The sequence below is a fragment of the Impatiens glandulifera genome, chromosome 7 (assembly GCF_907164915.1).
Source record: "Impatiens glandulifera chromosome 7, dImpGla2.1, whole genome shotgun sequence".
Lineage (NCBI taxonomy): Eukaryota > Viridiplantae > Streptophyta > Magnoliopsida > Ericales > Balsaminaceae > Impatiens > Impatiens glandulifera.
This window is the reverse complement of record NC_061868.1, coordinates 39,616,189-39,640,744: the sequence shown is the minus strand read 5'-3', so window position 1 is coordinate 39,640,744 and position 24,556 is coordinate 39,616,189. Positions and strand designations below refer to the sequence as shown.

At 29.0% G+C, this 24,556-nt stretch overlaps 1 protein-coding gene across 1 annotated transcript in view; it reads right to left on the bottom strand.

Annotated features, from left to right (window-relative positions):
- LOC124909873 (enhancer of mRNA-decapping protein 4-like) overlaps window positions 1-24,556 on the bottom strand; it is a 71,404-nt gene that overhangs the window by 31,634 nt on the left and 15,214 nt on the right. The window contains exons 4-5 of the mRNA XM_047450502.1: window positions 10,104-10,451; window positions 9,908-10,027 (exon numbers count right to left, since the gene is read on the bottom strand). Coding sequence (XP_047306458.1) covers window positions 9,908-10,027; window positions 10,104-10,451 — 468 coding nt within the window. The remainder of the gene's footprint in view (window positions 1-9,907; window positions 10,028-10,103; window positions 10,452-24,556) is intronic.

The window sequence follows — 24,556 nt, the reverse complement described above, 5'->3', positions numbered from 1 at the left end:
AAGCATCCAGGAGTTGAAACTTTCGATTTGATGAAAAGATTAAAGAGTTTGAATTCATTAGATGCGAAGAGGATCCTTGTGTTTACAAGAAATTTAGTGGGAATAAGGCAGCCTTCTTAGTCTTGTATGTGGATGACATACTACTTATTGAGAATGACATTCCGATGCTAAAGTCCGTAAAAGAATGGCTGAAGAAATGTTTCTCAATGAAAGACTTAGGAAAGGTCGAGTACATACTTGGAATTAAGATCTATAGAGATAGATCTAAGAGGCTTCTTGGATTAAGTCAAAGAACTTATATTGATAAGATTCTTAATAGATTCAAGATGCAAGATTCCAAGAAGGGATTTTTACCCATTCAACAAGGTGTATATCTCAGCAAGATGCAGTGTCCTAAAACACCTGTTGAGCTTGAGAAGATGAACAAGATCCCATATGCTTCTGCTATAGGATCTATCATGTATGTCATGGTATATACACGTCCAGATGTTGCATATGCTTTGAGCATGTGTAGCAGATACCAATCAAGTCCTGGTTACACTGGAGTGCAGCTAAGAATATCCTGAAGTACTTAAGAAGAAAAAAGGATGATTTCTTAGTATATGGGGGAGATGAAAAATTGATCATACAAGGCTATACTGATGCAAGCTTTCAGACTGACCGAGATGGCTTTGAGTCTCAATCGGGTTATGTCTTTATCCTTAACGGATGAGCTGTGAGCTGGAAGAGCTCCAAGAAAGGTATTATAGCAGATTCTACAACAAAGGTTGAGTACATTGCTGCTAGTGAAGCAGCAAAGGAGGCCGTTTGGATGAGGAAGTTCCTAGATGAACTCAGTGTTGTTCCTAGCATTTCAATGCCTATCGACATCTATTGTGACAACAATGGTGCCATAGCTCAAGCAAAGGAACCGAGTTCGAGCTCCAAATCCAGACACGTTATGAGAAAGTATCACCTTATTCGACACATCATCACTATGGGTGACATTAGGATGTGTAAGGTGCATACTGATGACAATATTGCAGATCCATTGACCAAACCTATGCCTAGGCCAAAGCATGAGAGTCACACTAGGGCTAAGGGTCTCAAGCACATTGGAGAATGGCTTTGAGTTTACTTTTGTATTACATTATGTATTTATGAGTGTTAGACACCAGTTTTATGTTTGACTTGATGATTTTATGATATAAGATATTTCATCCTTATTTATATTGTTTTATCGATATTGAATAATATGTCCAAATAATTCATTATTAACAAATGGGATCACCTTAAGTGTTCTGGTGAATGAAACCCCATTAAGTGAAATGAAGTTTTGAATTATTAAAAGTCTATAGTTTGAAATCATCAAATGGACATAGATGATTTTATAAGTTACTATATTGTAAGCTGACTGATAGCGTCAGGTTTCATGGGCTATAAGGACATGGAGATGTCTAGTCAATTACATATATGTGTATGGATGATACATGTAAGACTGACCCACCTTAAGACTCTCCAAAAGAGATTGTAGAGTTTTAAGTTAAACCATGTTTAGTAGATTCCTCAGACATGAGTATGTTGTGGCCTCACTTGATGATTGGTATTTCTTTGACACTGTTAAACGCTTTCCGTAAAAGGGAGTTATAAAGGCAGTAGTTGGGATTGCTAAAAATTGAGTGGGAGCCATAGTCCTACAAGAATGGAGAAGTCCTCCTACTTCATGTATACTGTGATACATTGAACAGGAATGGTGTCTCGGCCACTTGAAGAGCGAGAACTGAAAATGCATGGCCATGCTCGGATGGATTAATATGAATCATCCGTTTAATTGACAGTTCAAACTCAGAGTTCAAGAAACATATTTGATAAAAGGTATGAATGTCACCATATCATCAAATAAAACATTAAGAGACAAATGTATCTTATATTGCACACTTGTTTAAGGACAAGTGGGAGATTGAAGGAATTGTGTCCTTTAATTTAATGTGTAATGACTAAACTTGGATATGACAAATTAATAGATATAATTTAATCCGATTATTTTAGGAGTCGTAGTGCTTTGCTAGAAGTCAACTACGATTAATGGGGTTAAACCTATAACTATTATAATCGGGTCTTATGAGGTCACACACTTAGAGTTGACAGACTAGATAAACGAGCAAGATGGTTAATTATTAATACATATTAGATATTATTAATAATAAGAAATGTTATTTATTTGTGAAATAAAATAATATATAATTAATGGTTAATTATGGAGCTAAGACTAATTAATATGAGAATACAAAAGGTAATAAGGCCATACGTTTTTGTTTTTTGTTGCCTTTTGATTCGCTCTCCTTAATTAGGAAATGAATTTTATTTAAGAGATAAATATTCACTGGTTTTGTAAGAGACACGACATACGTGATAATAGAGAGAATTGTTCCTCTTTCAAAAATGGTTTTTGCCATATTACGGTGGTAACTTGTAAGAAGAAAAGAAAGAAATCATCTTTTAAATCTAGCAATTGGATTGCTTCCCCTTTGCCTTTTTCGTCCTAGCAGTCGAAAGTAAAGAGATCTAGTCGGGCTCGTGTGGACCAAGTAGAGGAACAACACGTGAGGCTCTCCATTATTCATTACTACCAGATTTGATCTGGTTCACGCATCAAAGGTATATTACTATAATCTATATATCATGATTCTATCAATTATGCATGGATCATATGATTAGATGTTTATATTAGATCTATAAATTATTCCGCTGCGCACATCTAATTAACTACAAACCAAAACCCTTTCAAAATAAGAGATCAAGAAAGCGATTTTTGACAAGGAACCAAATAAAGCACCGAGACCAGATGGGCTTCTAGGACTTTATTATCAACATTTTGGGAAAGTATGGAAAGCGACATTGTCTAAGCAATGTCAAACTTTTTCATTGAATCGATGATGCCAAATAAGATTAACTTCATCAACATATGTCTTATTACCAAAGTTAAAACTCCAAGCATGATATCACAATTGAGACTAATCAACCTTTCTAACTTTGTTTACAAAATCATAACAAATGTGATAGCCAACCGACTTCAACCACTTATGCATAGACTGGTTTCTAAACAATAAAGTGAGTTAGTTCAAGGAAGACAAATCCAAGACAATATATTCATAGCTCAAGAAGTCAATATTAACTTCATGAAAAGGAAAAAAGGAAAAGATACGAATTCACACTAAAACTGGACATTACAAAAATCTATGAAAAAAAAGAATCAGAATTTATGAGAAAGATAATGGAAAAATATGATTCTCAAACTATTATTGTATCAATTTAATCATACAATGTAAAACAACAATTTCATATAATATCATACTCAATGGGAAAATATTACCGTCTTTTAAACCTACAAGAGGAATTAGATAGGAATGCGCTCTTTCCCCTTTATTTTTTCTTTAGCCACAGAAAGTCTTATAAAACTTATTTCTAACATTAGTGAAATTACAAGAATCAATATGGGAAGAATCATACCAAAAATATCATATCTTATTTTTGCAAACAATACATTAATCTTTGAACAAGGAAACAGAACGAAAATTAAAAAATTCATGGTCATTCTTAGCAAATATTATTAAGCACCATGTCAGCTCCTTAATTTGAATCAATCATGTATTCTATTTAGCACAAATACACCCATTGAAATCCAACAAAATCTAATTAGAATTATTAACATTCCTTTGGGTACATATAATGATATTTACATTGGAATTCCACTTTACGAGAAAGATCCACGAAAGTGATGTTTAATAAACTGTTAGGAAAAATTGAAGGGTATATGAGAGGATGTAAAATAAAACTTTTATCTTAATCATGAAAAAAAATCTAATCAAAAGTATTATTCAAAGTTACCAAATTATCTAATTAATATTATTTAAATTCCTAGTTTCGATTATTAAAAGAATTACAACATTGATTAATCAATTTTGGTGGAAAATTAAAAAGGAAACTAAGGGTATTAATTGGGTTAAATAAGAAAACATGATTAAAGTAAAATGTAATGGGGGAATGAATTTTAAGGATATCCAAAGTATGAACAAGGTGTTGTTGGCAAATCAAGCTTGGAGATTGACAAACGAACCTGAATCACTTTGGGCCAAAACACTTAAAGCCATTTATTTCTCAAACAAAACTTTTTGGAACACAAGTAACAGTGCAAACTCCTCATTGACATCAAAAAACTTGATTTGGGGCAATACTTCTTACAAGAAATACAAATAATGATATAAATCCAAAGGCCTATTACTCAATGGTTCAGATTCTTTCAAATTATCAAGAAGCTGATAATGATATAAATCCTAGGAACAACTTCTCCTACTGGCAAATTAAACTGTTCCGTCATGACATACATTAATCTCTTCAACAAAATCAAGAATACAAAATCGAATTGATTCTTATAACCAAAAATCTCACTGCACATTGGATCGCAAAAGGACAAAATAAAATCTGTCAGAAGAGTGTAACGAATAAGATATTCGGACGATCCAAAGAACGGAGAAAAAAATAGAAAAAAAGCGAGCAAACAAATTTAAGTGTGAACACATGTAGTAGTCGATAAAACGGTGCACAAAGTAAAACAATGACAAATGAAATGAGAGATGACTCAACGTGAAGAAGTATGGGTAGATCGGTACGATATACCTTAATTTTTTTTTTATCTTATACTTTATCGAAAATTTTGGTATAGAAAAATTCATATCTTTACTTTACCTTGATTTCGGTATACCTTGATTTTAGTATACCTTAATTTGGTACGCTATCAGTATTATATCTTTCATACCTAAAAAACATATTAACTTAAACAAAATCAACTTAATAGATTATACATAAACGTTACACAAAATTAAAAATATTTTATCCTAATATAAAATATTCTTTTTATAAATTAATAATATAATTCAGGTTATATAATAATAAAAATAAATATCAGTTAATTTAGATTTAATTAATAAAAAAACTCTAACTCTTTTTAATTTATTCATTTTCCTTCAACAATTCAAGTTCATCATTTGTATGATATTTTAATAAATTGATTTTTCTTCTTCTTTTATTCAATCATTTGTGCACACCAATGTCTTCATTATAGGACTCAAATTGCTCTTAAAATATCCATTATTCTACTCACTAACAACCGTTTTAAGATGAGATTGTAAAAATATCCTTGAAATAATTGAAATTATCGGGTATCTAGTTTCACTTCTTTTCTATCACTCTAAAAGATTGAAAATTTGGTTGGATCTCTTCTCACTCTTATCAACGAATTAAAAATGACATATATTGAATTATATTACAGTATAATTATATTTTGATTTGATTTTCAAAAATTATATTTTTATAATTAAATTTATTTATTTTCTTATAAGTATTATATATATATATATATTATTTTATTTTTAAATATTATTTCGATATTTCGGTACATCTCGATGTACCAACATTTTGAAAATATCATACATTTACCGTACAAATAATTTCGGTATCGGTACCATACCTTACTATAAGCACTAAAAATCTACACGTCAACTTATAATTAAAATAATTATTTTGATTTATTTTTAAATAAAAAATAACTCAATGACCAAAATCCAATTAAAATAATTAATTTGATAATTAGAAGCCTAATTAATTAAGAGAAATAGTCAAAATAAAAATATAAAATTATTTAGAATAAATGGTACTCATTTACCTTAAATTAACTTTAGAAAAAAAAATCAAGAGATTAAAATAAATAATTTAGGATGAAATGAGGTACCCATTTAATCCCCAAAATTATTTATTTAACTCTAAAATATGCAAAAAAAAAATGATAAAATATTTGCCATATTTATTTTAATAATTTGTGTATTTAAAAAAGATTAAAATGAAAGTCAAAAGGGTGAAAGAAAAATTCATTTAAAACAAACCTTAAAAGTTTTAAAATTAAAAAAATTCGCGATCTAATTTGGCCGAAGCTGTGAAGATCGACCGCAGCAAGAACCTTGTACATCAGATGAGAGATGGATTTCATCCAACGCTCTAGACACGCTCGCGTAGCCGGTTGTAAACGAGGAAACGTGCGCACATTGCATCGCATCGGATCAGCTAACTGAGCGATAGCTCTGTTAGCCAAGACGCTAACAAAATGCCCGATCACCAATGGACCGTTGACGGAATGCTAGAACGCGCATAAAATGACGTCGTTTCATGCGCCACCTTCTTCTCCAACGCGATCGCTAGAAAGGATAAGAACATATCCTTTTTTTATTTCTTAAAAGTGGAACTTCCTCCACAGTCAACATTTTAGGCTGATTCGAAAGGTGAAATGATGACCCTACCACGGTGATCATTTCTCCTATCTAAATAGGGATGATTTATCCTTATTCCGACCAAGTTGAGGAAGAACAACCAAAACACCATAAATGGATTTTGACTGATTCGATCCACTTGAAGCTTTCACCGACTTAGGGATGCTATAAATACACCCCTTAAGTCATTCTGAAACCAAGGAATCCACTATCCACCTTTAAATCGAAGAAAAAATTAAAAATCTACAATTAAAGCTTCAATCGAAAGTTCTAATCACCCTCTAATTTATATTTACAATTTAAATTTTATATTTTATATTTCAAATTGCATAAGCTTGTATGTTTATTGTTTATTGTTTATGGTTAAAAATTGATCCTAGGATCATTTATAAACTTTCAGGATAGATTAAAAACAATCAATCAACATAAAACAGAAACCCAAATTTGAATATTAAAAATCAAAAAAACGTATTTACTGTTCTTGGGCTAATTCTCTTGAATCACAGCCTAGAAAACTTCTCAACATGATTGTAATTATATTGGACAACTGTTTGGATAATGTTTGATTCATCCCGATCATGTTTGATTAAAATCAAAATTTTCAAAAATAATTAAAATTTTGAATTCTTGATTTGGTCAAAACGAACAGTGTTTTTTTTTGTACCAATCAAGTATATATGAGATATAATGAAGTTATTGGATGTCTCCTTTCTTCTCAAAACAACTTTAAAATAAAGGTTGAAATTTCTTGAACTCGAGCTTTTCTTGCAAAACTCTAAACAAAAGAGGGTTTTTCCAGGGATTACACTTACCTTTTATTTGGTATACTTACAAAAACAATATTTTCGATATATTACGATACGGTATTTTTGATATTACTATAATATCGACAATTTTGTTTATGCCTAATAAAGAAGACATCAATGAACAACTTAAATGCCCATGTAAAATTGAAAAGAAATTTATGTGGCCAAATAACATTTGAAAAAATTAAAATTAAAATTAAAATATATACACAAAAAAATCATATTAAACTAAAAATTTGAAATAAAACAACAATAATGTATTCATCATCCTTATATTAATTTACACAAATACTTTAATTCTATTAAATCTAATCTATCTCTTATTAAACAAAACCAAAAGTTTTAACATATTTATCATAAAAAAAAGATAAATTCAAAATGTTGAATTAAACTTAAAAATGAATAAAAAGTTATAATTCAAATGTAATGTCTCAAGTTCATCACATATAAATGTTTTAAGTCAATTATACAGTTTGTCATATAAAAAAAAATTAAGAATCACATAATAATGTAAATTTTTCAAGTCAATCACATATAAATTATATTTGTTAAACTCAAAAAGTTATAGTATAATAGATTTTGTAAATGATGCATTCAAATCAATGTCCTAGATTTCAAATATAATCGCTAACAACTAAAACATAAGTAATGCAATTCAGATTTCATATAATAGCATGAGTGTCCTAAATTTCATTCAGATTTGCAACAACTAGACGACCATAAGTAACACAAATTAGGTTTCATACCAGTCGGAGAAGAAAAATAAATCAATGTTGACCAATAAATCAATGTTGATTCATTTTAGTATAGTAACTTTTGAACATAAACGAACCTTAAAAATATTTTATAACTCTTTTTTAGTTTCAATCTCTCTAATAGGAGGTTTGCTCACCTTTTATTACAATAGAATATATTTCATAACAAGGCATTAAAAGAATTTAGATAAAGGGATTTATCATAATAAGGCATTTTAGCATTAATAGAGTTGTAGAACAATATCAAACAAATAATATTTATTCTTGTCATAAGAGATTTAAAAGTTTCAGCAATATTTATTTATTTATTATTGTAACACAAAAGATATTGCAGAATAGTCCCACATTAAACACAATCTCACTAAACATTCTGTTTTACATTAACAGAAATAGTATTGTAGACTGTAGAAAAGAAAAATACTTCTCAATAATCTCTAGTTACTGAAAAACTACATTAAAACTAACAAAAAAAGCATACTAGAGAATTTAAGAGTTACATGAAGAAGTTGATGGGTCAAATAACTTGTGTGAAGAAAAACAAAGATGAACTGATATGGTTTCAGCTGTAACTACATTACTAGAATGCGTTTACTTTAATGAGAAAACCTGAAAACTGCACAAACTGGTTGTTGCCTTCTCATCTAGCTTTACTCTCTTTTTTTACACACTATCCACCCATATCAAGAAGAAATCATGGAGACAAATGAGAAATCATTTACAATTTATTAACATGGAGTTAATAACATGCATGATGATGCGGATACTGGAGAAGTCGACACTGGATGTTGTGGGCAGGCTGGAAAGTTGGGTGAGAATCTGATATACTTGCTCGAATATGGGGCGCACATGTAAGGCAATCATAGCATCCCCCGGATTTATTGCAAGTGCCACTGCCGTCATCCATGATAGCTTTTCTGTTGCATCATTGCTAATATCACAAGCCAATTGCTGTAAAAGAGATACTAACACTCCTTGGTTTAAAGGGATTGGATTCATTGCTAAAATCTTCTTCAAATCAACCTGCACAATTTTATTTTTTTAGTTCAGGATCAAAACAAATGTTTTTATTTTATTTTGTTTTAGAGATTTCTTGAGGACTATAGCACAATTCAAACAAGGTGCTTTCAACGGGAATTAAGTCCACGAATTCAACCCGTACTACATGAGCTACCATGTTTTTTTTAACACTTTCTAATGCTCAGCACTATATACCTGAGAGCATAACCAAGAAACAATCTGAACATCGCTTCTATGTAGTGCTGTCGTGAAGGCTTCATCTAATTTATGTTCAGATATCAATCTCAATAGCTCCTTTTTTGGATCCATGGGTGCCTCAATCTGCAGATACACGAAATGCTCAGAAACAATGACACCATAGAAAAAGAAAATGACATATTTCTGAAAGGAAGGGGGAAAACCTGAGGGCCCAAAGGCCTATTACTATTAAGTTGGCTTATCAAAGAATTTGATCCTTTCGAATTAGCTCCTGAAATTGCCATAGCCATCAACTTTCTTTGACCATCACCTAATTCATTGCTTAAGGTTTGTGTCATTGTTGATGCAGAGTTAATTGCATCCTGCACAAATAAGAGTGAAATTTATACTGATCAAATAAAAACCTAATATTCAAAAGATGGAGGAAAAATTCAAAAGAAAAATTATTTTCCAGACAAAAGTTTGCATACCCTCAACGCAATTGCTAGTGGAGAATGCAAAGATTCAAATTGCTGTTGGGCAGCGTTTGTATGTTCAACAATCCCTTTGTGGAATGCAGAATCAGCTTTCTCAAACATGGTTTTGCATGAAATCTCAAAAGCGGGGATTATTGAAACTTCCAAGCTGGATTTAAATACTTCCTGCATTTAAATCCTTGTGCAAAATCAATCCATTGCTTGCATAAACATTCTCATCTTCATATCAAGTCAGTCAACAAAAACCAAAAAAAAACATTGGAATGAAGAGTTCACTTTAGCAAAACAAAATTAAATATTCACAGGTTGAGATACATGTATGTATGCTTGTAGTCTCAAGTTCTTGAATAACGAACCTGTAAAACCTGTTTGCCAGAGGTCTGGAATTGCGCTTGGATTTGCCTAGCAACAGTCGCTTCAAGTTTTGAATTAACAGATTTCTCAAGTTGATTAACTGCTTTATCACCCACACCTTTCTGGTAAATCACAATCGATTTTAGAACCAACTTAAATATAGGATCTTGTTTATGAATATATATATATAATACCAACCTGGAATGACTCTGCAATGACTGCAGAGACTGCTTTTTCTAATACAGGAGATATTGCACGTGTAATAGCTGGGCCTAAGGTACCTAATTCCTTCTTTATGGTTTTCTCAACCATAGCAGGTAAGTCCTTGTTTATGCAGTTTGTGATCTGTTGCAAACGATCCCGCACTTCTTTCTCCTGTTTTGCATTTTCCTCTTGAAACCGAGCCCATAATATATCACAGTTAGTCTTTACAGTTTTCTCCATGCTTCGGCCCAATGCTGCTTCCAATCTTTTACCTTCTTTAGCAAGAGGTTCAACAACTGTGACAGACATTTGTTTCTGCAACTCTCTTTGCATGGATATTAGCTGCAAAATGGATTGCCGAAGCTAAATGTAATGAATAAAAACAATGGAGGCCAATATAATGTCCTAACAGGTCAAAATACAAGTCTATAAGAGTTGCAAGATGCTTATAACATGCTAATCTAGCAATAAACTGGGTAGGGAATATATGAAGATATTGATTATCCCCATATGGAAACACTTGTAACTTTTGTTTCTATACCCAGATAGGAAACAATCAATAAATTTACAAATCTCTGTTAAGTTTACTAACATAATCACATCCACATCCAGATACGGTTTCTGGATATGGTAGAGGGGGAGGAAAAACTAAATAAAAAATGCAGAACAATGTGGCAATGTTTTCACCCCCAAAAAAAATTACAAGCTGAAAATTTAAATAAACAAAACAAAACTGTATCCATACTTGCTACTTGTAACATAAGCTGTTCCAATTGACAAATCACAGTTTTAACCTATTAAGGCTAAAAGAGAATTACTTTTCAACTGAACAGAAAAAGAATAAAATATAGTCTCGCACAAAATGAAAATTATCCGAGTTGATAGCATGTACATCATGCAACTGAGAATAAAATAAAATAGATCAACGTTCAAGTAAAAGTGTTTAAATTCAATAACCTGGTTGAGTGTCTCCTGAATAAATGCAATTTGGGAGGAAGGCGCATCCGCACCGGATAAAGGTAAATTTGGAACAGTACCACGCTCACCGGATGAAGGTAAAATTGGACCAGTACCACCCTCACCGGATGAAGGTAAAATTGGACCAGTATCACGCTCACCGGATGAAGGTAAATTTGGATCAGTACCACGCTCACCGGATGAAGGTAAATTTGGATCAGTACCACGCTCACCGGATGAAGGTAAATTTGGATCAGTATCACGCTCACCGGATGAAGGTAAAATTGGAACAGTACCACGCTCACCGGATGAAGGTAAAATTGGAACAGTACCACGCTTACCGGATGAAGGTAAAATTGGACCAGTACCACACTCACCGGATGAAGGTAAAATTGGACCAGTACCACGCTCACCGGATGGTAAAATTGGACCAGTACCACGCTCACCGGATGGTGAAGGTAAAATTGGACCAATACCACGCTCACCGGATGAAGGTAAAATTGGATCAGTATCACGCTCACCGGATGAATCTAATGAGTTGGAAACACATGTAGATGGTAAAATTGGACCAGTAGCAATCTCAACCTTTTGTTTTTTTTCCTTTGTGGTAGGTGTCATATGTTGATTTAATAATGAAGGCACAGATGATGTTGGAGTCATTGGATGTGCTGTTGATGAGTCAGTAAGTAGTCTCCTCTTGGCAGGTTTGGAAGGAACTACATCTTCAATTTTTTTCTTACTCCAACCTGTTTCAAAAAATGTATCATAAAAATTCCCTCTCATATCTTCAAAATCCTTCCCACCGTACAAGATTTTCTCCTCTTCAGACTCTTCCATCTTAGTCACACACTTGCCCTTTAGGGCTGTGTGAATATCCGTGGTAGTGTACTTCCTGCTGGATTTGTACAATAATATTCTTGGACAGAAAGGCTCCTGCAACCGCTCTTTCCGCGCAAAATTGGGGACAAACGTTTTGATAACCTCATATATCCACACTTGAAAAGCTATTGCGAACCCATATACGGTATAAGCAACATAAAAAGATTCATTGGATCTATTATCCTTGTCCTTGTCCAGAAATTCCGATCTGAGGAGTTCCATGTCCTTGTTTAAACCCTTCAAGGTTGCTCTGAAGGACACCTTTCCCCATGGAAATTGGAGAAAAGTGTCAATGTTCTCGACCATGCGAAGAATTTTGATATTTATTATCCCCCTCTTTGTGTTATGAGGAGAGAAAAGATATTGGCAAACCAATAATACCAGCCCCATCTTCCATACATCTTCTTTATCATGGCAGGACATAAATTTTGACTCAAGGTCTGAAATTTTAACTATCATACTACTCTCAAAATATTTAACTACCAAAGGTGGACATTCTTTATCTTCATTGAAGATGTTTTCCACCACGGGAAATTTGCCAAAGTTGAGACCTGTCACCATGGCATACTCTTTCATTCCAAAGCATAACTCCTTTCCATTCACGAGGAACTTTATCTCCTTAGAATTTGAGCTGCTTTTCCTGAGGAGCATTTGATGGACTATTGTGCCTGAGAATATTAAGTCCGTGGCTCTAAATAAATATCGGAATTGGGTTTCAAGAGCCCTATCTATTAAATCCATTTTAGTAAACTTATCGGTAATTGTTGTCAGATTGGATTTCCATGAAACCCTAGCAGGAAAGTCTTTAGTTATGGTATTGGTTGACGCCATCTTAAAAAAAGAACAGTAAGTAATAAGTAAAATCTTGAGGAACATTACAATAAATAAGTAAAAATCTTGAAAAACATTATAGTAAATAAGTAAAAATCTTGAGTAACATTACTGTAAATAAGTAAAAATCTTGAGTAACATTACTTTAAATAAGTAAAAATCTTGAGTAACATTACAGTAATAAAAATCTTAAGGATCATTACAGTAAATAAGTAAAAATCTTGAAAAAACATTACAGTAAACAAGTAAAAATGGTGAGTAACATTATAGTAAATAATTAAAAATCTTGAGGAAAATTACAGTAAATAAGTAAAAATCTTGAGGAAACATTACTGTAATCAATGTTCAATAAGAAAGTTTTCATTTCCGGAGAAAAGAATGGTAGTACATACATAGATAGAGAAGGTAACCTGAGTAGTCTTCTCCAAGCAGGATTGAAGATCAACTTCAAAATCCCTATGCTTCAAAATGGTTGTCTTTATACTGGAGGACCTTTTGCTGTTATGTCAATGGTGAATCAAGAAAGAACAATATTGCATTGCATGTTCCTATAGAGAATGACAAGAACGAACAATAAGAAGACAGAAATTTTGAGGGGAAAAAATGGAGAATATGAAATAAAGATGGAGTAGCTACCTTTTCTTCACGTTCACGAGGGCGTTGGAGGTGCTCTTCTTCTGGATCGAACTTCCTAGTCAACACCTGGCGCCTACAAATAAATAGAGAAGACATGCATTCATCCATCCATCCATCAGTGGATTAAAGTTGCGAGGTAGAAGAAGAAACAACAAAAGAAAATCATTGATTGTTCATGAAATGAAATAGTTAGTTGTGTCTTCTTCCCAGAGAGAGAGAGAGAGGAGAGTAATGGAGAAACTCTAAAACACTAAACCCTAGATATGATGAACATGAACCATAATACTTACAGGATATCAAAACGAGCTTTGAAAAAACGACAAGACCAGTTTTAATGGAGGAGTCGAGGAAACAGTACTTAGATAAACGAAGAGAAGAAGAGAGATGTTCAAACTGTGGGTAGAAAAATGAAATTTTAATTAGAATTTGAATAGTCACCAATTTGATATTTTGCAATTTAAAATAAAATAAATAATAAATAAAATAAGGGGTTGTAGGAAGACAACATTGGTGAAGGGTTGATATCTGGATTGATTTTTTTTTTTTTTTTCAATTACTTTCGTGAGATGTTTCAAATTTGTTGTTATTTTGTATATCATTAACATTTACCCCTTCTTTGTTTATTTTCTTAAGAATATTTGTTTTATGTTTTATTTATGCTCAAATACAGGAGTGTTTTTCTCTTGCACTACAATGGATTATTCAGAATCTAAGAGTAGAAAATTGAGTTGTCATCATTGTGCTGGTCCTCTTTTAAAGGAGATGGTATGTCTTTTAGAGAAGGTTAATTTATTATTTGATCATTTTCATGATTTGATCATATGTTCTTGAAATGGTTCTAATATTTAGATGCCTGTCGTTTGGAGGTTGTCTTCAGTTACTACACAAATGTGTTTGTTATTAGAATTTGCGAGACAACTTTCTTTTATGATCGATTCTATCTATTTTTGTTCCATTTGTAGAAATAAAGGATCTCAAAGAATCTATCTTTATTTTAGTTGTTGAATCTTTCTTTAATTGATCAATGTCTATGGATATGGATCTTAGATCGGATGAATTGAAATTGTATTTTTAGATACTTAATTATCTTGTTGTTTCTTCAACACATTTTTATTTATTTATCTTTGATGAACCTTTTAGAAGGATTCAAACTTGGATGAAGTTATGATCATTTGTTAAAATAAAGAGAAGAGAATGGATCTTGTAGGATTCTCAATAAAATTCTTCGATATCTTTGTTAAAATAAAGACCAGTATTGGGATGTTTCAGTTCTCCATGTGAGGGACATTACGAACTTGTTATGGTCATTAATTTGGAGTCCAAATTTGGATTCATTGGATGTCTAGGCGACCGCATAAGTCCCTACCACAAAGCACCCAAAATCAAAAAAATAAAAATTAATAGCACAAATAAGGTAACATCTAATCAACTAGATTATGTAAATTTTATTAAAATTAATACAAATTTATTATATTTATTTAATATAACTCAAAATATACTTCTAAATTAAAAAAAGTATAATAATATTTTATTTTTCGTTTAAGGTATTCCAATTCTCAAGACCTTCACTGGGAAAATCAAATATGACTTTGTGTTCATTTCATTTCTTGATCTATGCAATTTTGAAACTAATATTAATTTTAAGAAATTTTCTTATCGTTAAATTGCTTAATCAAAAGTATAGAATCGTCATATTTTGACCTGCTTTGAAAATAATTTTGTTTCATCTATGTCTTGTTTTTAAAGTTAGAGTTCTTTCCTGCTTTTCAAATCTCCTTACAAAGTCATATCAATCTGAATTCTTCCTGATTTTTTTAAAATCTTAGTTAAACTATCAGATTTAATTACATTCATTAAAATCATATATTTTTTTGGTGGACATTTGAGCTCCCAGTATTTGTTCACATATGTTCCTCAAAAGGATTATTTTAATCTTGAATGGTCTATGCTTCAATAATATATATATATATATAAAAAAAAAAAAGACATTGGAATGTCCATAGTTTAAGAGGGCCAAATCATTGTGTTGTTTTCTTCCTCCCTACTAAGAGGATTGATAAAATTTCTAACACAATTTCATCATTAAAAAATTAATAAAGAATTTCATTATTCAAGTTTTTATCATTAAAATCAAAATGTTCACTAACATGTGAGTGGTATGTTGTTCAGTTTAATACATTCAACTCATTTGTATTCCCAAATATTTGTCATTTTATTTTTAAAAAAAATCTGTTATATTATTTTTTTTCAAGAAATTTCTTTCCCAAGTAATATTTTTCGAGGAAATGATGATTTAGACAATCTCCAACCAATATACTCATTTTTAAACACAAAATACGATAAATGACACATCAAACATTAATTCATCTTCAATTCAAAAACTCATTTTCAAACTCAAAACAATATTTTATTTTACGTCTTTTTAAATTTTTTAATAACTGCACATATATTTATCAACTTTACAAATTAAATTACAATATTTTTTTCAAATTTACATTCATTTAAAATAATTATGATAAAATTAATTATAAATCAATAATTTATACACATAAAAAAAATTAAACATCATTAAATAAACGCAAATTATACTACACAAAAAACAAATTATTGTAAGTGATGTATTTTTAATTATTGTAAGAAATGTAGTTTTATTTTTATGTATTTTTAAGAAATATAATTATTGTATTTAGTTTTTTTTTTTGTTTTTTTATTAATATTATTTTTTATTATTAAATTTATGATATATAAAAGATATTAATATATTTATATAAGATAAAACAAAAAATTAAACATATAAATAAATTATATAGAAAACTAAATATAAAAATATAATTAAATTAAAAATTAAAAGACCAAATTAAAATATAAAACAAGTTAAATATCTAAATCAAACAATTAATAAAGTCTAGGGATTTATTTTGAATTTTCATTCTATAGCATATACACGTTTTTTTGGAGAGAAATGAGTTTGGGTATTAGTATGTTGTACTTAACCTTATTCATGCATTTGAGGTTTTTTTTAAAAAAAAAAATCATGATTTTTCCTTCTAATCATCTTCTCTCATTTAATCAAGTGTATACATTTAGTCTCCTTATTTATTTTCTAATAGAAGTGATTTGTTCCTTTTCAAAATCAAAATTGAGAATTTTAAAACATTCATAATATAATTTGGAATAGATGATAAAACAATTTTAATTTCCTCTCTTAGTGTCAAGTTAAAACATCCAATCAATAAAATTATCATAATAATATTAAAATCAACTAACAAAAACAAATCAGCTTAGACTTATATAAGTTGGATGACAATTTTAATTTATTCCCATTTTTTTATCCAAATTGTCCTATGGGTAGCTTTTTCTCGATTTGACTGATAGTTTATCAACAATTACGAGAATAATATTAGTGTCTTCGACCAGACTCCGTCTCGATCTCACCCCGATTCTGTCTCGAATATTAATAAATATAATTAAATATATAACATTATCGATGTATTTATTTTTATATTTTATAAAAAAACTTAAATTTATTTATTTATAATAATATAAATTTTCAATATATTACAACATATATAATATTAAAAAGTTTATTTATATAATTTTATAAAAAAAAAATAATTTTAAAAAAAATGAGATATAATGGTGTCATGCAAAAATTCTCTGAAACTGAATAGAACGGGGATGATAGTAAAAACATCACTAAAATAGAATATGGTTAAAATGATAAACGCATTATCCGTCTCATTGTCATCATTATATGCATTGATGAGTTTGAATTATCCCATCTTTGCATGAATCTAGAGATGACTTACTATATCACTTAATTCAAATCATTATTTAACTTCAGATAACTCAATTGACAATAGTGATTTTTAAGATTTCAAAAGTTACGAAATTGATTCATATTTAAAACGTCCTAAATATAAGTGAAAGTCGTGATGTTAGAGTGTCAGGTTAGAATCATTAATCTAGATTTTTAATCCTTAAGTCTATAATCTTTAATACTTTATGTCGATAAATTGAGATAAACTGTAATTGCGGAAACATACTTGAATCTGAAATGAAGAACGGTTCATTAAGTCGTTCTTCGTTATTCTCTTCTTTTTGATATTCTATTGACTTTGGATCTTCTTCATCTGGATCTAAACCTGGATCGGAATGTCTGAATCTCGAATGTCTGATGTGGCTGTGGTTTAGGTCTTCCAATCCGATAGCCCTTCTTGAGTATTCTTGAGAGATGAACATAAACCTCTTTTGTCTAATGAGAAACATAATAGGTATGCTATCTATATGGGTTGAGGTCCTAACTCTAATATACCCATTTATTATTCGGCCCATCAACGAAATAATAAATGGTATTTTTGCTTTTACACAAATAATCCCCACATTTATTATAGATGTCTAAACAAGCCCCCATAATCTTTATACTTTAATAGTTCACTTTAATTGGGATTTAATCTTTATTATTATAACAACTAATATACAATTATTAAATAATATATGTACCCAAAATTGGAAATAATTTCAACAATCTCTCACTTGGGTCATATAATATTTCCCTCAATTGTATATTATAACCTTAAGAACTCAAAATATTGTTATCATTTCCAAATACATCTATATCAATTTTGTCCTTCAATTATATCAACATAGAATTAAAGCGATTTTGTTACATTAGTTCAAAACTAAACCCTCAATAGTCACATATGTCAATACAATCAAATGACATAGATTAAACATGGGTGTGTAGTGTTGATTAACATGTAGTCTGATCTTTAACATGTCTAATACTAACTGGTCTTCCTTTATTCCTTATAGAGATCAATCTGAATAGCTTTATAATCTTGATTTTTGTAAACTAAATCTATAATTTCTTTAGAAACTGATTCTTTAAAGTGCACATAAATTCTCAATTATATCAATACAAGCATCACAATACAAACTCCCACTAAAATTGTATCATCTAAATATGCAATATCCATATGAACAATATGTTCATGAAAGAACTTAGATAACAAATATTTAGAGAACTGATCCGTAATTTTAAAGTTTATCCAATTATGCTAAATAGATAAGTAACATTCTAAATTATTTATTTTCCAAATAGTTCGACTTAGTCGAACTCATATTACTCTTAAAGTAAAAGAACTGTAAATTATTGTCACGTAATATCTTTAGTTGTCTTTCTATATCATTCATAATTTATAACCTCGTGACAAAACTTTGCAGTTAGATTCTTTAATTGGATGCAACAAAACACCTAATAAATTTTGCTATCATGTTGAAATAATTCGAGTATCTATTTAACACTCTTACAAAAATTAATTCTATAAACTATTAATTAAACTAAAATTATGTGGCACGAATTTCCGACTGTTTTGGTATCCAACAAAATTCGAATCAAAATACCAAATGATCTCTATCCGATTCGATTTCACTATATGAGTATGTAATGTTTTATTCTTAAAATGTCACATTACTTGTTTGGTTGCTTTCTTAATGATCCAATCCAGGATCTTTCAAATATTTGTCCAACATCATAAATATATTTAATTTCTTTATTCATATAATCTTGAACATACATTAGACTCTCGTTTAAGGAGTCTTTTGTATTTATTTATTTTCAAGGCTAATCTTGAAATACTTATGAGACTAAATTTGTCTCCAGACCTTTTAAAATATCCAACATTTAACAATTCTTTAGTCTAATTTATTTTCTTTAGGCCTGTAAGGCCTAACCTTAACTGGACAACCCCAAAAGAATTTATTAGTTATTTTTATTGAAACTTATTCCGTATATAAGTTGTAGTTCTTTAATTATTCTCTCTAAATAAATTTATTATATGGAGATATGTCCTATGTTTGTTTATAAATAAAGAGTTTATGAAATTGTTCCTTAATTCTTTATCTTTAATTTGAATTGTCATTGTTCACGTTGATGTTTCTTTCACCATCAATTGACTTTTAACAACTAACTCAATCATACATTAACACACTCACTTTAGATAGTAACACCTAAGTTACCATCAAATGTGTTTGAGTACTGAAGTTAAATTACTCTTAGAACAAACAAAATAAACTATAATATGTATTCTTTTATGCACCACTTTCTTTAGTAATTTTGTTTTAGGTGCAATATCTGCAATTCTTACAACTTCATTTCTTTATTATCTTTTAAGGTATTTGCTAAGTGAACACTATTTTTGTTATTTTTGTTTCAATTTTTTATTTTCTTACACACAATATGATGTGAGTTCATATAGAGACTAAGTATCCCTTTAGACAACTGCAATTCACATCAATTAACTTAAGTGTAAATAAGAAAATCCAAATTAGATGCATGAGAATGCATTAGTGTAACTCTAACTTTAATGCTTAATTTTGAAACAAAATAAAACATATATTATGTTGTATTTTTTATGAAATCTTTATTCTAATAATACCCTTAGCAATTTTAACTCTTTTAGATATAATTCTTAAAAAAACAACAAATTCTAAATACGCCTTAAAACTTTATCATATAAAATGAACTTAAAATGTTGACAAGAAAACCGTATAAACAGAAGTGTTAACTTAATTAGATGACAAAACAAATGAACAACCATACTCACAAAAAAATTAATAATCACATAAATTCAAAATAATGGTACGTCTCATCATAAGATATCAAACACAACATTAATATTTAGTCTTTGGACATTAAATATTAACTTGCAAACTATACTTTTTGTAGTAATCAAATATTGATAATAAGTCATGTCAAACAATTGGTTATATCAAGATAGTTCAATTATTCACATGGCACACCGAATAATTGTTACATATGTGCATAATGTTATTATGATCAATTATTTATCTTCTTTTAGACTGATTAAATAACCGCATGAATTACATACACACTACCTTCTTAATTTATAAAACATATTAACCTACACAACAGAGCCTACTTTGGTAGGATGTTGTTTTAATTAACTGATTTAATAAATTAATAATTTATGTACATACTTTAAGTGGGTAACTCGACCAATTATTAAACTTACTTTTGTCTGATTAATAATCGCATAGTTACAAACACAACCGTCTTAATCTTATAAAACAAATATGTTCTATAAATTAATAATTTGTACATTATTTAAATTTGCAATCCGGCCAATTATTAACATTCCTTTGGGCCGATTAACAACCGCATAATTACAAATTTAAGTGGGCCTAAAATTGTACCAAATTTTGATTGTGTTATTAATACCGAAAATTCGAATATTGTTTTATGTATCAAAATCGCATAAATTTTATATGTGTTATACAAAACAAATAATTGTAATTTTACTAATTACTCAAATATTTTTTAATATCAATCAACACAATATATACCTAAAGACCGAAAATATATATATATATATATATATATATATTCGAATGTGCAATATAACATGATTTTTTATCATAAATTTTAAATTTATCAAGTATTATATTAATTGATATATCATAATTTATTTTCTTAATTCTTGATAAATATAACAAAGAGTTATTGATATTTTTTATTTATTCTTATTATTAATAAAAAAAAATGAATATTTTCTTTCTCCTTCGTCTAACTAACACATATAATGATATAATTAAGGAAATGTATGTATTTATTGTTTATTCGTTTCTATATCTATATTAATTCATTAAATATATTTTAATATTTATTTTTTAACGTATACTTAATGTAATTAATATTTATAAAATAGTATTATTGATAAATATGTTAAGTAAATATAAACATGTATATTTTTTTACTCAATTCTCAAATCTCAAATCATAATATATATATATATATATATATATATATATATATATATATATATATATATATATATATATATATATATGCATAATAGGTAATAGGTAATAGGTAATAAATGATAGATAATAGGTGTACATATTAAATTTCATAATTTACTTTATTTCATAATTCATAGTTTTTATTTCCATAAAATATTTTAACTTTATTCTTAATTGTATATGAATGTATTAATATATTAACCGTTACTTCAGAATAAATATTACTTAAATCTTTAATTATTTAAAATAATTATTATCATTATTTTAATTCCTTAATTAATAATTAATTATTATTTTAAAATCTAAATTCCTTAATTAATTATAATAAATTATTATTATTCTAAAACTGAATTCCTTAATTAATTAGAATAATTAATTATTATTCTAAAACTAAATTCCTTAATTAATTAGAATTATAATAAATTATTATTCTAAATTTTAATTTCTTTAATTAATTGGGTTAAGGTTACTTATAATTATTATGAATTCTTAAATTCATAAATAATTCTGAATGTATACAACTCCAAATTAATATATATATATATATATATATATAATATATTAATTAATATTTTTTAATTATCTAACTAATAATAATTAATAAAGAGATATTAATTTAACCAATTCTCTAAAAAAAAATATACATTTCAACTTCTATAATCATAATTCTTTAAATAAAACCTGTTCATCTTCCTGAACCAAATAATTATGTGATAATATGAATAAATCTAAATATGAAACTTTAACCATTACATTATTTTTATAATTAACTAGCATTTAGCCCGTGCATTTGCACGAGTAATAATATAAAAAACCGTGAAAAAAATTACAGATAACATTTTTAATTTTAATTTTAACCGTTTTAAGTTTATGGGTGGATAACCCACAATCTAAACCAAGTATCCAATTACTCAACATCATTATATATTAGTTAGTTAAAAATTTGAACTTATATTAATATTAAAACGTCCCGCGTTTATCAAATTTGGTGTTGAATTTAAAATATAAAGTCTTTGTAGCCTAGTTGGTTAAAGAGTTGTACTTGTTTTATTAGATTGCAAGTTCGAAACATACCTTTAGCATTTTTAATTTTATTTTTAACCGTTTTAAATTTAAAAACGGGTCAACCCACAATCCGACCCAAGTATCCAAATTAACTACAGCTTTCGACCCGGCAATCCGTACACTTTAAAAATTAAGCATCATTATATATATATAGATTAATTAGTTTAAAAGTTGAACTTATATTAATATTAAAATGTCCCGCGTTTATCAAATTTGGTGTTGAATTTAAAATATAAAGTCTTTGTAGCCTAGTTGGTTAAAGAGTTGTACTTTTTTTGTTAGGTTGCAAGTTCGAAACATACCTCTAGCATTTTTAATTTTATTTTTAACCGTTTTAAATTTAAAAACGGGTCAACCCACAATCCGACCCAAGTATCCAAATTAACTACAGTTTTCGACCCGGCAATCCGTACACTTTAAAAATTAAGCATCATTATATATATATATAGATTAATTAGTTTAAAAGTTGAACTTATATTAATATTAAAATGTCCCGCGTTTATCAAATTTGGTGTTGAATTTAAAATATAAAGTCTTTGTAGCCTAGTTGGTTAAAGAGTTGTACTTTTTTTGTTAGGTTGCAAGTTCGAAACATACCTCTAGCATTTTTAATTTTATTTTTAACCGTTTTAAATTTAAAAACGGGTCAACCCACAATCCGACCCAAGTATCCAAATTAACCACAGCTCTCGACCCGGCAATTCGGACACTTTAAAAATTAAGCATATTATATATATAAATTAGTTAGTTAAAAAGTTAAACTTATATTAATATTAAAACATCCCGCGTTTATCAAATTTGGTGTTGAATTTAAATTATAAAGTCTTTGTAGCCTAGTTGGTTAAAGAGTTGTACTTGTTTTGTTAGGTTGCAAGTTCGAAACATACTTCTAGCATTTTTAATTTTATTTTTAACCGTTTTAAATTTAAAAACGGGTCAACCCACAATCCAACCCAAGTATCCAAATTAACCACAGCTCTCGACCCGGCAATCTGGACACTTTAAAAATTAAGCATCATTATATATATATAGATTAGTTAGTTAAAAAGTTGAACTTATATTAATATTAAAACGTCCCGCGTTTATCAAATTTGGTGTTGAATTTAAAATATAAAGTCTTTGTAGCCTAGTTGGTTAAAGAGTTGTACTTGTTTTGTTAGGTTGCAAGTTCGAAACATACTTCTAGCATTTTTAATTTTATTTTTAACCGTTTTAAATTTAAAAACGGGTCAACCCACAATCCGACCCAAGAATCCAAATTAACCACAGCTCTCGACCCGGCAATCCGGACACTTTAAAAATTAAGCATCATTATATATATATATAGATTAGTTAGTTAAAAAGTTGAACTTATATTAATAATAAAATGTCCCGCGTTTATCAAATTTGGTGTTGAATTTAAAATATAAAGTCTTTGTAGCCTAGTTGGTTAAAGAGTTGTACTTTTTTTGTTAGGTTGCAAGTTCGAAACATACCTCTAGCATTTTTTATTTTATTTTTAACCGTTTTAAATTTAAAAACGGGTCAACCCACAATCCGACCCAAGAATCCAAATTAACCACAGCTCTCGACCCGGCAATCCGGACACTTTAAAAATTAAGCATCATTATATATATATAGATTAGTTAGTTAAAAAGTTGAACTTATATTAATAATAAAATGTCCCGCGTTTATCAAATTTTGTGTTAAATTTAAAATATAAACTCTTTGTAGCCTAGTTGGTTAAAGAGTTGTACTTTTTTTGTTAGGTTGCAAGTTCGAAACATACCTCTAGCATTTTCAATTTTATTTTTAACCGTTTTAAATTTAAAAACGGGTCAACCCACAATCCGACCCAAGTATCCAAATTAACCACAGCTCTCGACCCGGCAATCTGGACACTTTAAAAATTAAGCATCATTATATATATATATAGATTAGTTAGTTAAAAAGTTGAACTTATATTAATATTAAAACGTCCCGCGTTTATCAAATTTGGTGTTGAATTTAAAATATAAAGTCTTTGTAGCCTAGTTGGTTAAAGAGTTGTACTTGTTTTGTTAGGTTGCAAGTTCGAAACATACTTCTAGCATTTTTAATTTTATTTTTAACCGTTTTAAATTTAAAAATGGGTCAACCCACAATCCGACCCAAGTATCCAAATTAACCACAGCTCTCGACCCGGCAATCCGGAAACTTTAAAAATTAAGCATCATTATATATATATATAGATTAGTTAGTTAAAAAGTTGAACTTATATTAATAATAAAATGTCT